At 36.3% G+C, this 13,640-nt stretch overlaps 1 protein-coding gene across 18 annotated transcripts in view; it reads left to right on the top strand.

The window, feature by feature from the left end:
- Positions 1-12,740, top strand: part of MLIP (muscular LMNA interacting protein) — a 256,011-nt gene extending 243,271 nt beyond the window's left edge. For 17 of the 18 annotated variants that reach the window (XM_077903611.1, XM_077903598.1, XM_077903604.1 and 14 more), the window contains 2 exons: positions 2,781-2,834; positions 12,411-12,740. In XM_077903611.1, coding sequence (XP_077759737.1) covers positions 2,781-2,834; positions 12,411-12,416 — 60 coding nt within the window. In that variant the 3' untranslated portion in view covers positions 12,417-12,740. The remainder of the gene's footprint in view (positions 1-2,780; positions 2,835-12,410) is intronic. The other variant, XM_077903612.1, reaches the window with a different exon arrangement.
- Positions 12,741-13,640: the final 900 nt, after the last annotated feature.

Here is a 13,640-nt window from a genome sequence, read left to right as displayed (position 1 = left end):
TCAGTGTGTCTTCCTTAATCAGTAACATATTGAAATGTCTACCTGATGCTGCTTCGCTCATCCTAGAGAGTAGGGCCTCTAGTGTCCACCAGGAAAATCTTGAGTCAATTCCATACTCTAAGGCAATGCTTTAATCTAAACCTTCTTTTTATTTTATTTTTTAAAGATTTTATCTATTAATTCATGAGAGATACAGAGAGAGAGGCAGAGACACAGGCAGAGGGAGAAGCAGGTGCCCAATGTGGGATTCTATCCTGGGATTCTGGGATCACACCCTGAGCTGAGCTCAACCACTCAACCACTGAGCCACCCAGGTGTCCCAATCTTCTTTATTCTTTCTCTCAAATTACTTAAATCTTCCAAGCTCCCCCAACTCCACCTTCCATATTTTGCAAATCAGACAAATAGACTTTTTTTTGGAAATGAAAATCTCATCACACATTCCCCTTTTCTTGCTTAAAGTACTTTGGTGGTTTCAATGCCTGGAGAGTGAAGCCAGACTCCTCATCTGACACAAAAGCTTCATTGTAAACGTCTCCAGTGTGGCCTTTCATAGCTACACCAGGCACTCATGATACTTCCGACCTCTAAATGGGGCCACTCATGCCTTTAATATGTGGCTATTTCTTTTGTGAAATGGCACACACCATTCCCTTCTCCTGCACCCCATCCTGTCTCCTGAGTAATTTCTTGACATATTACTACTTCACCCTTGCTTTGGAAGCACAGTGCCTGGAACTTTCATCCTAGATTCTAATCATGGCTCTGCCTCTAGTCCTGGACTTGAAATAAGTCATTCTGCCTTTCTGTGCTTTGGTTTCCTCATTTGTGAAACAGGGTAATACTAGTGCTCACTTCACCAGATTGTTGTGAAAACTAAACAAATGCATGTGATGAATTTGTCGCATGAGGATATAATTATTATGGATAAATCTATTAACTTTCAAAGGTATTAAGATCACATTTTATTTTACATTTTTAGTAAGTTTGAGGATAATACAAAGGCAAACCTACTATGAAAAAAATTATAAAGAGAAGAAAGCATTCCAAAGCCAAATGTAAATGATTTGGGGGTTACCAATTAATTAGGATTAGTCATTTTCTGTTCTCTTTTGTGGATTAGGGTAAATAACACACAATTTTTGAAATTCAAGATTAAAATGAAGTGGATTTAAATGAAAGATTACCTATATTTGAAAGAAGGAGGGTTGTAAAAATAGGTATTACATAATTGCTCAATTACTTTTCCAATCTTAGCTGAACATTTTATTGGAAGGGTTCCAACATTTTAAAATTTTACGATATTTATCCTATTCTATTTTAGGAGACTAGGAGAATGATAATTTGACATTGTGCAAATTCTGATGATTTATATAATTACCCTACTACTTAGCCTATTTATGCTAAAGAGTTTGCTGCCTCCTGGACAATTACCTGGGTCTAAGGTTTGAAATAGTACATAGGGTCCAGTCCTGGGCCATGCTTGGGATCTCAGGAGACCCTGATGAACAAGAAAAAGTAAGAACTTGCAGCTGATTTCTGGAATGCTATTTAGATCTCTAGCTGGCTCTGGAGCCAGATCATGCTTCTATTTAAAGCAATGGTCTCAGGCAGCTACAAGTCCTGATGTTATGATACCCAGAGGATTTCATAATTGGGAACAGAGTGTAATGTTTGGGATTTAGTGAAGCTATAACTTTAGATAAAAGCAGGCTTCATTCTTGAAAATCTGCTGGCACAGAGGGAGGGAAGCCTGAAGAAATGTGAAGCAGGACCTCCATGGTCTTCCCAGCAGCCAGTGCTGGCATGGTCCTGGGGCCAAGGCCCGATTGCTGAATTTTACTGGAGGATTAGGAAGTAGGTGCTCTTCTACTGATTTACTTATCGAATCAGGACCCTCCTGAGAGTGAAAGCTGGGCATTTATTTTCATACTTCTGATTTGCCCAGAACAATGACAGAGAGACAAGGAGAGATGGTGAAGGGTGGGTTGGGGACAAACAGATTTATTACAAATGATAGCTCTACCTTGCTCTTCATGTACTTGGGTCCCTTATGCTGCCTCTCTCTTTTTCTTGCATTATCTATATATTTCTTCTATCTTAATAAGTTTAAGTGTATGTATAATGCTCAGATGACCCATGTGATAATCAAATTCTGAGAGAAGCAAAAAATCTCTCTTCTGTGAAAATGTCCCTGTGTGGTAAGTTACATTATAACAACATATCCTATAAGATTACAATGTTTATGAAGTCCTTGTACATCAAGATTATGAACGTTTGCAATAATGCACAATGCTTTTCCAAGTAAGCATTTACCATCTATAGGAGCATCTGTATTTACTGTGGGCCTGAGCAAGATTTGTTTCTTTTGCTTTGGAGCTTTTCAGTTTGAGGCCTATTATGAGGTTTGAGACTTAAATATAGCTTTGTCTCCTCTCTCTGAAATCTGTCAGTGTGTTTTAACAGTTCATTCATTCAATTAACAATAACTGTCTATACTATATGCCAAACACTGTTAGAGTTTATGTGGGACACAAAGATAAATAAGATGTGGTCTTATGCTCAAAGTATTCACCACTGCCAATTTTTTTTCTGTGTCAAGAATAGCTTCCCTTGTTTTTAATAACAAGTCAGTTCAAATCAAATATTTATACTTGGAAGAATCTATTATGATCAGCAATAATATACGTATGCCATTGTTTATTTATTGAAATAAAATCTAAACATTTATTTTCCTCACTTCTACCCCTGATCATGTCCTGGACATCTTTTCTATGAAGCTGAGTCATCCAATGGTGGCTATCCCTGAACATGAGACTCTTGATTCCAAAGAGGTAAATGTAAGATACAATTAGAGATATAGTTATCCATTTCCATGTGCTATTAGATTGTAGAAATAAATCTTATTTTGAGAAAAATATTAATAAGATCATGCTTTTTATCTTCTTTTTTTAAAAAAAATAAAACTCACTGTCTCACTTTGTGTTGTTCAGAAGCCCTGATGGTTGAGTAAGTTAATTCTTGCCTCTCAATGTGGAAGGTGGCTCTAAAGGTCCTCATGTGGGTAGCAACTTGATCACAAACCAGCTCTTTCTACCCCATGTGCGATTTCCACCTTGTATTCATATGCGAAACCCTGTTGAGTTCTCTTCAAAGTCAAAGGGTGTCCCATAATACTTATGGTGGGTCTTGTGAGTCAGACCCCAGTATCTATCTCCTGGTGGCCCAGTTTCAGCTCACTGGAGAATGTCTGCTTAGTTCCCCAATCTCCTGGTAAATTCTGCTTACATCAGGTGGCATTTAGGCAAAACCATACCAGCTGAAGCATAGCCTCTGATTTTCATACAAATGTGTAGCCACTTTCACACTGGAGCTGACAAAAAATAAATTTAAAAACTTTTTCATGTTTTTATAAATGCTATACCAAAGAGGCAAAGAAAAAATCTATACAGGAATTTTTAATTTTCTGTTAATCAAGAGCAAGCATAATTGAACAATGTTTTCTTCTTCTACATCCTCTCAAAGTGGCAAATGTGAGGAAAAAAAAGTTATTTTTAAAGAGCTTATCTTTCAGAAGGGAGCAAGAGAGCTCATGCTTTAATTTCAGATACCCTTGCAAAAAGGCGTGGTCAATTTTGCAGCCTCCAAGTTTAGGAAAAACAAGCATAATACAAAAGAGAAGTAGGAATGATAAAATTCCAAATAGGATGTAACATTTTCCAAAGCATCTTTTCTACAATTTAGAGCATATATCCACTTTTCATAAACTAATGTTCCTATTGCTACAAATTTTAAAACCTTTATTATATGAGACCATGTGGCTCTCTGCTATAACATTAGTCACTAAATTATAAAAGTGTGTTATGAATTGGTATGGATTTATATCCCTGAGCACATCTTTGATTATTTTTAAATAGGATTATTGGTTCAATGAATAAGGACATATGGAAAAATTTTAATACATATAGCTGAATTGAATTCCTAAAAAAATATAGCAGTTCACACTAGGAGTGTTTTTACAGCTGTCCCCATGTACTCTTGCCAGTGTTGAGAATTATCATAATTGTCAATTTATTGAGAGCTTACTATATGTTAAGAAGTTTTATGCATTTTATATGCTTTATTTTACTCATATTCACAAAATAAAGTTAAGTACTATTATTCCCATTTTACAGATGAGGAAACTGAGTCTAAGGGAAGTCAGTATACTGCCTAAAGTGAAATAGCTGGGAAGTCTGCTCCATCTGGAACTGAATCCATATCTGACTGCCTAGAGCCTATGCTCTTAAGAACTCTACCATACTCTGTCCAGCTCTCTATCCAAATCTCTAGTTGTACTATTTAAATCTTTCTTCCTTTTTTTTTTAAAGATTTTATTTATTTATTTGAAAGAGAGAGAGAGCATGAACAAGAGAGCACAAGCAGGGGATGGTCAGAAGAAGAGAGAGAAGCAGACTCTTCTGCTTCAGTGGGGACTGAGTGGGGACCCCCCAATACTATGGTGGATCCTTGGACCCTGGGATCATGACCTGAGCCAAAGGCAGATACTTAAGGGACTGAGCCACTCAGGCACCCTAAATCTTTCTTCCTTTTAAAATCATATTTTAAAATATTGACAATTTAAAAGGGGAAATTGTTTTTCATATTTATTTGCATTTTTAAAAATTCTGTATTTTTCTATTATTTTCGTCTATTTTGCTTATGCAATATATCATGCATTTATCTACTGGTATGGTAATATTTTTCTTATTGAATTGTAAACTCCCTTTATATATTAAAGACATTAATTCTCTATCAAATGTGCTAGGCCTTCCAGTGTGATGGTGGCAAACTGTGTAATAGTAAAAAAAAAAAAAAAAAGAAAGAAAATTGGACAATCATGTCCAAAAATAGAATGACTAAATAAATTTAACACATTTCAGTGAGTGTTTTCGTAATTTTCCTATTCAGCCATTGACTTAACACCTTGCTCTGCATATCTTGTCACTGATTAATTAGTTTCTTGGCTTTAGTAACCTACAGAGGCTAATTTTCTCTCTAAGTTTTAAACATTCCTTCTGTCATCTGAGCTCTTTTATTTATTTTTAAAGTAATCTCTATACCCAACAGGGGGCTCGAACTCACAACCCTGAGATCGAGTCCTATACTCTACCCACTAAAGCAGTCAGGCGCCCCCAAATTTTACACAATTCAGATGAATGTAAAAAGAAATAACAATCAGATGTTCTCTTTCAAACATAATAATTTTGGCTCAAACTCACATACGCTATTTCTACAATAATAAGAGTGTTTCTACACAATAATAGAAAATCAATTGGTTATTTAAATAACAAAGCCTTCCAGTTCAGATAATAAGTGCTGAATTAAGAACTTTTGAGTGTGTTGCAAAAAAGAATAGCTTGGATGTCATAGCTGCATTTTTTTGCACCAATTATCATAATTCTAGAGACAGAACTTAAAATTAAGCTACTGGATAAGATTAACAAAAAATCATTTCAACCTCAGGTTTGGAATATGTGAGAAATAACATTAAAAAACCCTAAAGTCTGAAGTTTAATATTTGTGAGAGATAGTGAATTACTGCTGGTATTAGAAGATATGTAAAAAATTAAGCCAAAGGCCATTTTATGCTTCCATTGTGCTATATTTTTCTTGTAAGTAATACTGGCACAACTTTTTACAACTCCTTATGATATGTGGTCACACTGCAATATTGACCAGTATATTGTCCCCAAACCCTCTGTTTTTATTTACCTACAAAGCACCAACCAAGAAAAAGATCTATTTTTATAAAATATTTCTATTCTTTTTTTTTTTTTTTTAAAGATTTTATTTATTCATTTGAGAGAGAAAAAGAGAGCACAAGGGGGATGCAGAGAGAGAGGGAGAGGCAGAAGCAGGCTCCCTGCTCAGCGGGGCTGGATCCCAGGACTCTAGGATCATGACCTGAGCTAAGGCAGACCCATAATCAGGCGCTCCCAAACAATTCTATTCTTGTGATTCTATGGCCTGAGGAATAACCCACTCTGGTTATATATCTACTGCAAATAAAGAATTATGGAGGAATCTTGTCTGGATTTCAGAATTCCATTCTTGGTTTTCTTTCATTTCCTGAAGATAGTGGTTTGTCTTTCTTACTACCAGAGTTCTATCTCTTATTTTCAAACATGTTATTTGTAGATATTAGTTTTTAAAATTTGCTCTGTAATTCCTTTAAAAACAAACAGACTTCAGATTTATCTAATTTGATTTGTCCCTTGTTTTTGTAAATCATATGATTCACACTTTCAAAGAACTAACTCAAAACAACATTTCCAGTTATAATCTAGTTCAGTGGCTCTGAACTCTAGCTGAGCATTAGAATCCACTGGGACTTTTAAAAAGCTCCAGTAGCAGGGTTCCACTCCAGGCAAATTAAATCAAAGATCTCTGGAGGCGGGTAAAGGCATTGGTTGTTTGAAAACCTTTCCAGGTGATGCAAATGGGCAATAAGAGTTGAGCTCCTCAAATTCTAGCTCCTTTTTTGATGGTCCAGGAAAGCAAATGAGTTATTCAATCTCAGAAAAAAAAATTGAAAGTAAAATCAGGATACCCATAGAGAAGTTTGTTTCAGGGAATACTTTGAATTAAGAAAAATTGGTCACATATTTCTGTCTAGCATCATAAAGAGTTAACACGTGCTTTAACCTGGTATGTTAATTTTGAGAGCTCTGTTCTATGTAAGAGTCACTGCATTTTCTTAGTAAAACCTAATATTTCTTTCTGTTTTCTTTGATATTCACACAAATTTGGAAAATCTTTAGGCTGGGCTGGGGATAGCATTTGGTACAAGCTGAGTGTAGGGGGTTGGATGGAGGGCTTATATTCCAAAGGATATTTTATTTAGCATTTTGTATAGCCCTTTAAAAAATACTTGCTCAATGATAAACCCTCATATAGGCAGATGAAATCCCTAATAATTTATTTGACCTCATCAATTTTCAAAGAAGGTCACTTTCATATATGTCAATGGTTCAGAGCAATGCAGTAATTTCCAAAGTAGGTGTATGTATAACGCCATCTAATTTATAGCAAACTCCCTGCCTGAAGTAATGATTTCTGAGTAGAATTACTTAGAAGAAATTAAATTCTAGTAGCAATAATTATTTCTGATTGTATTCATCATGTCTTGTGAATGTAGCAACTCTTTGATCCACAACCACTCTATAACCCACTTCTCTTTCCACAGGCTTAATTGTGAAAGTCATACTGGGGAATGAGATAGAATCAGGCCTACTGCTCTTCACATCGCCTGCTACATGCAGCTCTAGCCCTATTTTAACTTGAGGGTCAATTGATTTCCAAAAACATGATTAGATGCAGTTGATTCTGACCTTTGGGATCCACTTGCTATTAACACAACTTGAGAGCTAATGATTCACCAGCTGCCCATAAACACATACTAGGCAAATTCTTCTCCTGTTTTCTCATTCCTTCTCTTTAGAGATTTTTGATAAATATTTGAGTTGGCCAGATAACAATAGTGCTAGCAAGGTGACTACGACTGATTTGCTGCCGTGGTGCATGTAAGCATTTTGTGTTCATTTTATTTTGAATTCCAGAACCTCGATTGATGTTTAAAGTTCTAATCTTAGGGGACACACATCTTGTTCCTTTATCTTTATTCTCCAGATGAGAACATAGGGAAGAGAATATAAGTGTCTTGTCCCTGGAAGGCACTCTCATTTTCTGGTTTGATTAAAGGGTAAAAATGAAATTATCAAGAGAAATGAGCCCACTCTGTTCCCTTGAGGAAATTTCCCATAAATATTATTTCTCAAAATCAAGCTTTGATAAATCTTGGATTGCTGAGTTCAGGGTAATCTCAGTCAAGAACTTAGAATCTGGATATTATTAACTGCTGATTAAAATAAATTTCATATGCTTTCATAGACAACTGGCTAGAGAGCCAGAGGAAATTTGTCTTATAAACACATATAATATGAACACCTGGAAGATAGCCACCCTGCCCAGGCATTCGGGTAGACAAGGCAATGAGAAAGAGAAGGACATTCCTACCATAGATTTGGTAGCACTGGACCCCATCAAGATAACTTTCTTGGCTTGTAAGCCCCTTGCCTGCTTTGGAGAAATTTTTAAAAAAATTAAAAAATTCTGCCAATCCAGAAATCATCTTCTTAAAGATAGTAGAGAAAGGAAACAACTTTGTAACCTTGTTATTAAATAAGCATTAAACCAGAATAGGATATGCATCACAAACACACAAAGTTTGCACAGACAGGAAGAAATCTCATTCTTCATACAGCAAGCAGATATAACCCATTATATAGAGGTTTCTCAAGATAAGCAATAATTCAATTCATCCACATGTAAGAAGATTTGGCAGTAGTCTTTATTATACATAGTTCACTGGCAATTGGGGCAACTGTGTTAATCAGCTTTACACAAAGCAAAAGTACACTTTTCATATCATAATGATAGGAGTTAGTTTTACAACTTGGAGCCAAGTATCAGTTAAAGTTAGGCTCTTACCCTCTTTCAGAAATTAGGAAATAGGGGTGCTATCTCACTTGGACATTTACATTCAAAGGAATGGTTCTCAAAGTCCTTAAGAAATTCCTGAGTCTCAAAGCTGACAAAATGTCTAATAATCAGAAGAACATACACATTACCAAGGGAGGAGAAAGTATTTACAATGACAAGTGTTTAAAAGTAAATACAAAGGAGGGAGGGAAATTGCTTCCCTTCTTTTCTTTCTTCTTTCTTTCCTTCTTTCTTTCTTTCTTTCTTTCTTTCTTTCTTTCTTTCTTTCTTTCTTTCTTTCTTTCTTTCTTTCTTTCTTTCTTTCTTTCTTTCTTTCTTTCTTTCTTTCTTTCTTTCTTTCTTTCTTTCTTTCTTTCTTTCTTTCTTTCCTCTTTTTCAAGATTTATTTAGGGGCACCTGGGTGGCTCAGTTGGTTAAGCATCTGCCTTTGGCTCAGGTCATGATCTTGGGGTCCTGGAATCAAACCCCACATAGAGCTCCTTGTCCAGTGAAGAGCCTCTTCTCTCTCTGCTCCTCCCCCCATTTGTATTCTTTGTCTCTTGTGCACACTCCCTCGCAAATAAATAAATAAAAATATTTTTTAAAAGATTTATTTATTTATTTTAGAGGGGGTGGGTAAGGGGAAGGAGCAGAAGGAGAGAATCTTCAAGTAGACTCTCTGCTGAGCATGGAGCCAATGCAAGGCTCAATCTCATGACCCATGAGATCATGACCTGAGTGGAAACCAAGAGTGGATGTTTAACTGACTGAACCATACAGGTGCCCAACTTCCCTTATTTCAACAAGGAGAATGAAGCTTCTTTTTAATTTCCATTTGTTCTTTCACCTGGTTGGCAATGGACAGAACTGCAATATGAAAGTTTTACTCTGAGTTGTCAATAAAAAGGCACAAATATGATTTATTTTTCTTTTCTAGGGACACATTTGAATTGACTATAGGAGATGTGGAGGTTCAACAAGTTTGAGTTCTCTCCTTTAAAGTCATCCCAATAGTTTATTGTTGGGTTTTATATTGTGAGTCATGGTAAAGCTGAGCAAAAGTCAGGAACTAGATGGACTTACATTCCTCCTTGTGCTAATTTTTCAAGAGAAACCAAAGAAGATCAGGGCTAATAATTATTTGGAGCTCAGATCATCAAGATGTTAAATGTTTTGAACCCAGGTTCAATTTTGCTCTCTAGTATCCATTATACCTATATTCTCTCTCTATTGGTCTACCTGTATAGGATCCTTTATTACTGAACATTTTATATCTTCTGGTTTCTGGAAAATGAGTTCTGCTGCTAGATCTTGTGTTTTCACACCAAAGTTAGTAGTTATGTAAATGTCCCAAATATATATGAAATCTTTCAGAAAACAATAAGTATGCAGCAATAATATTGAATACATTTCCTGGAAATGGCTTTTTTGCAGGATACAAGAAGTCTGGTTTCATACTTATAAGGCACATATGTAGACCATTTTGCTTTTATTTGGCAGAGAAAAGTATACATGAATGGTTTTGTATAAAAAGGAAATAAAATTTTACATAGCACATTCTTTTAAGAAATGCTTTCTGTAACATTGGCTTAAAGTTTCACAACACTACATTACTTATTATCCAAACTTCACCAAAATAAAAAAAAAATTGGAATTTGAGTCCCTTCAAAATTAAGATTTTTAAAAATGTCTTATGTTCTTTCTTATTGGTATTTTCTCATATCCAAAATAATTATGTTGTTCAACTGGCAGTGTGATAAAATCCTGAGCCTTAGCTACTGGGGGTGGGGGGCAGGCTAATCTGAAACATAAGAATTTATGTATTTTTTAATGAACTTCATCTTTCTGAAATGTTAGACCTTTGTTTTTTCCATTATTTAATGGCTTATGTACTGAGATTGGCAAAGGAAACTAAAAACTTCATAAAATGTTGAAAATCCTGATTCTACCTGTCACAGCATACTGTGTCATTTCAAACTAGCTGCTGAATTGTGATGCCAGACATTACTTTGATCTGCCAGTGGGTTCAGGATGAACTGCCAGCATGGCAACAGAGGATGAACTACCTATTCCTCCTCAATCTGACTTAATTACTTATATAATTATAAATCTTACATATGAAAAAGGATTCAGAGGACATTTAGTCCAGTATTTTACTGAATGTATGATCCTGTCTGCACTTATATCTTTACACATCTTCTGTTTAAATACTTCTGATGACAGAAAATTGATCATTTACAAGCCAGACACAATCTGGGTTTTCGTATATGGCTACGACGAACTAATGACTACACCAACAAAAACAAATAGACAACACTGGACAGACTAGGGTTTAATTTCAAATGCTGTGGCCTTGGGCATGATATTTAATCTTTTTGAGCCTCAATTTCATTCTCTGTAAAATGAGATCAAGGGATAATGGTGAAGATCTGCATTTATGCATACCAAGTGCTTAGCATATAAAATACATAACACTTCATAAGCATTAGCTAAAGGATGATGATTGCTTTAAATCTCTTATAGTATTAGCTACCAAATGTTGGTACTTTCAGGAAAATCAAACAGACGGTAGTTTTCATTTGTTAGAAGGAAAAGGAGGAGATGCGATGTAGTCATTTCCTCTTTTTATTTTATTTTAAAGCTTCAGAGAATCCCAGATGATGCAGGCTACAGCTTACTTATTTCATGACTGCTGGTTTTCTGTGGCCAGAACATATCAGTGCAATGGTGGAGCTACCCTCTTGTTTTAGTAGCTTTTCCCTTACTTCCTCCTTCTCATCTAACAAATGTAGTTTCTCTTAAATGATACAGAATGTATCCATGTCTCACAATTCTGCTTAGCTGCTTGGCCATGGCATACTCAGGTTTCCTGTCTGCGTTAGTTACCCTTTGCTTCATCATCCTCTGATCCATCCCAGGGCAAAATGGGAGAGTTTTGCTTACAGAAGAGCAACGGACCTCTTTTCTTCTCCACCTGCCATATTGGAATGCTCCATTGGCACCTGGAAGTATAAAGTTATGGTCATTTCCTTCCATTGTTGCTATTCCATCACATTGTTTGATCACAGTGATGTTTTAGAACTAAATTTCTTTTCTGCACTCATCTCCGATACTTTCTTTTAAACTTCCTTTCTTGACTTGTATAACCTACCAATGCCCATCCACTCAGTTAAGCTGATGTCTTCTGTTGCAGAGAGTCTAACCCCGTCAAATAGGAACACGCAGAGATTGATGGATAAAGAAATTATGATAATCATTCCTGTGCCACACAGTAGCATTATAAAGCCATTTAATCAATATATGAAACAAGGACAAAAACAATAGGATGTCCATTTGCTGTCTCTGTCTTTTGTAATGTTGCATTTTGCAAAAGCTGGAACATGTTCCAGTCCCATTCCACTTTACCTCCTTGTTTGCGAAGTTACATTCTAGGGAATGACGCAGTCATCAGTGTTACAAGGAAGGGGTGGGACAAGCAGTCAAGTGATTAACCGGATGAGGGCTTATGTGTGGGATGTGGCAATGCTGCACCTACTTAAGGTGGCATGAGCCCCTCTAAGCCATCATAACGACTTGCATGAGGCCAAAGCTGCTCTGCTGAGCTCTCAAGAGATCAGAGTCTGATGTGAAGATATAGCTGCATGTCTTTATTATGCTATTATGTAACAAGAAAACAGCTCCTGAGGGGAAAAATAAACAGATATGTCCTACTATAAATACTTTTTTATATGAGACTATGCCCGAATGCTAATGTATAAATTTTTTGGTGTATTTCTGAAATTTTAATTATCTCATTGACCTGACTACTATTTTCTTTCATTTATTTATTTATTTATTTATTTATTTATTTATCTATCTATTTATTTATTTATTTATTTTTTTTGTAGCAATGAAGTTGGAGCAGAAGCTGAAAACACAGGCTGCGCTGAAGTTTTCTGGAATGCTGGTGCTAATCACTTGCTAGATTGGATGTTTGATTTTTTTCAGTATGAGTGTTCCCTTTGTCAACTGCAGTGCAGAAATGGAAGGAAAAAAAAAGTATCCTGCAGGCATATAACACCGCAGTACTCTACTAACACCCAGTGTAGGAAAGATTTATCTACAGCTTCTCGCACCACTGTTAGAGCCTGTAATGCCTTCTATTAAGCTGACAGCAATACTAACATGTCCCTAAATTTAGCAGCCAAATAAAGAAGAATCATGGGTAAATAGAAGAATGATTGTGACTATTTTTCAACACCAGTTTTATTTAATGCATACATTATTACCGAATCAGGTTTTAGTTCCCCTTTGATGTATTTATTTTTTTACATGTAAAGAAAATGAACAACTTTAAAAAAATGGGCCCCCTGCCTGCTTTCAGGGATGCTAATATTCAGGGGTCCACTGGGGTAATCTTGAACATGAGAAAGTTGGTGTTTCACATAACTCACACAGTTTTCTTGTTCAGTTTGGGTTCTATACTACCAGGACTTTACTAGGGGGCAGCCCAGTGATATTGAACATAGTGGTGTTGGGATGTTTTTCACATCTTGTTGTCACATGATTCTTGTGAAGGCTACTTCAGAGTCAGTTCATACTTATAATCTTATGAGCAGTAAAGACAACAGAGCAAATCCACACTGGTATCATAATCCTGAGAGCCCACCCTCCAGCATACCAATGCTCACCCTATTGGCCATGTTCTATTTCTTTCATCTCAAGTAGTCTGTCCTAGCCTCGTCTACAGGGTTTCCTTTTTATAGCCTTCTGTCCAGCTGGGAAGCCTAGGGTAATACACACTAATCAGGAAACCATGGCAATTCTACACAGTGAGCTCCTGATAGCAGGTGAGCCTTGGTAATGGCTCCTTTACTTACTTCTTGCACATAATCCTTGCTCCCTTGGAGCTAGCTCTGATTGAGCCACATCTTTCTCAGACCACTGCTTCATCACCCCATTATCCTGCCCAAAGCAAAGCAGGGAAAGTGGTCTACAGAAGAGCAACTGGTTTTTCTCATTCTCCACATGTCATTTTTGGAATGATGTATTGTCAGTCGTCGATCAGCACCTGGAAGTATAAAGCTCTCCTATCTTCTCCATTAGTGTGTGAGGAGCAGCAAGCAGAGCCTCATTAA

This window comes from Canis aureus, chromosome 7 (genome assembly GCF_053574225.1).
Source record: "Canis aureus isolate CA01 chromosome 7, VMU_Caureus_v.1.0, whole genome shotgun sequence".
Taxonomy (NCBI): domain Eukaryota; kingdom Metazoa; phylum Chordata; class Mammalia; order Carnivora; family Canidae; genus Canis; species Canis aureus.
The sequence above is the reverse complement of the archived record's forward strand: the minus strand, read 5'-3'. Positions and strand labels throughout refer to the sequence as shown.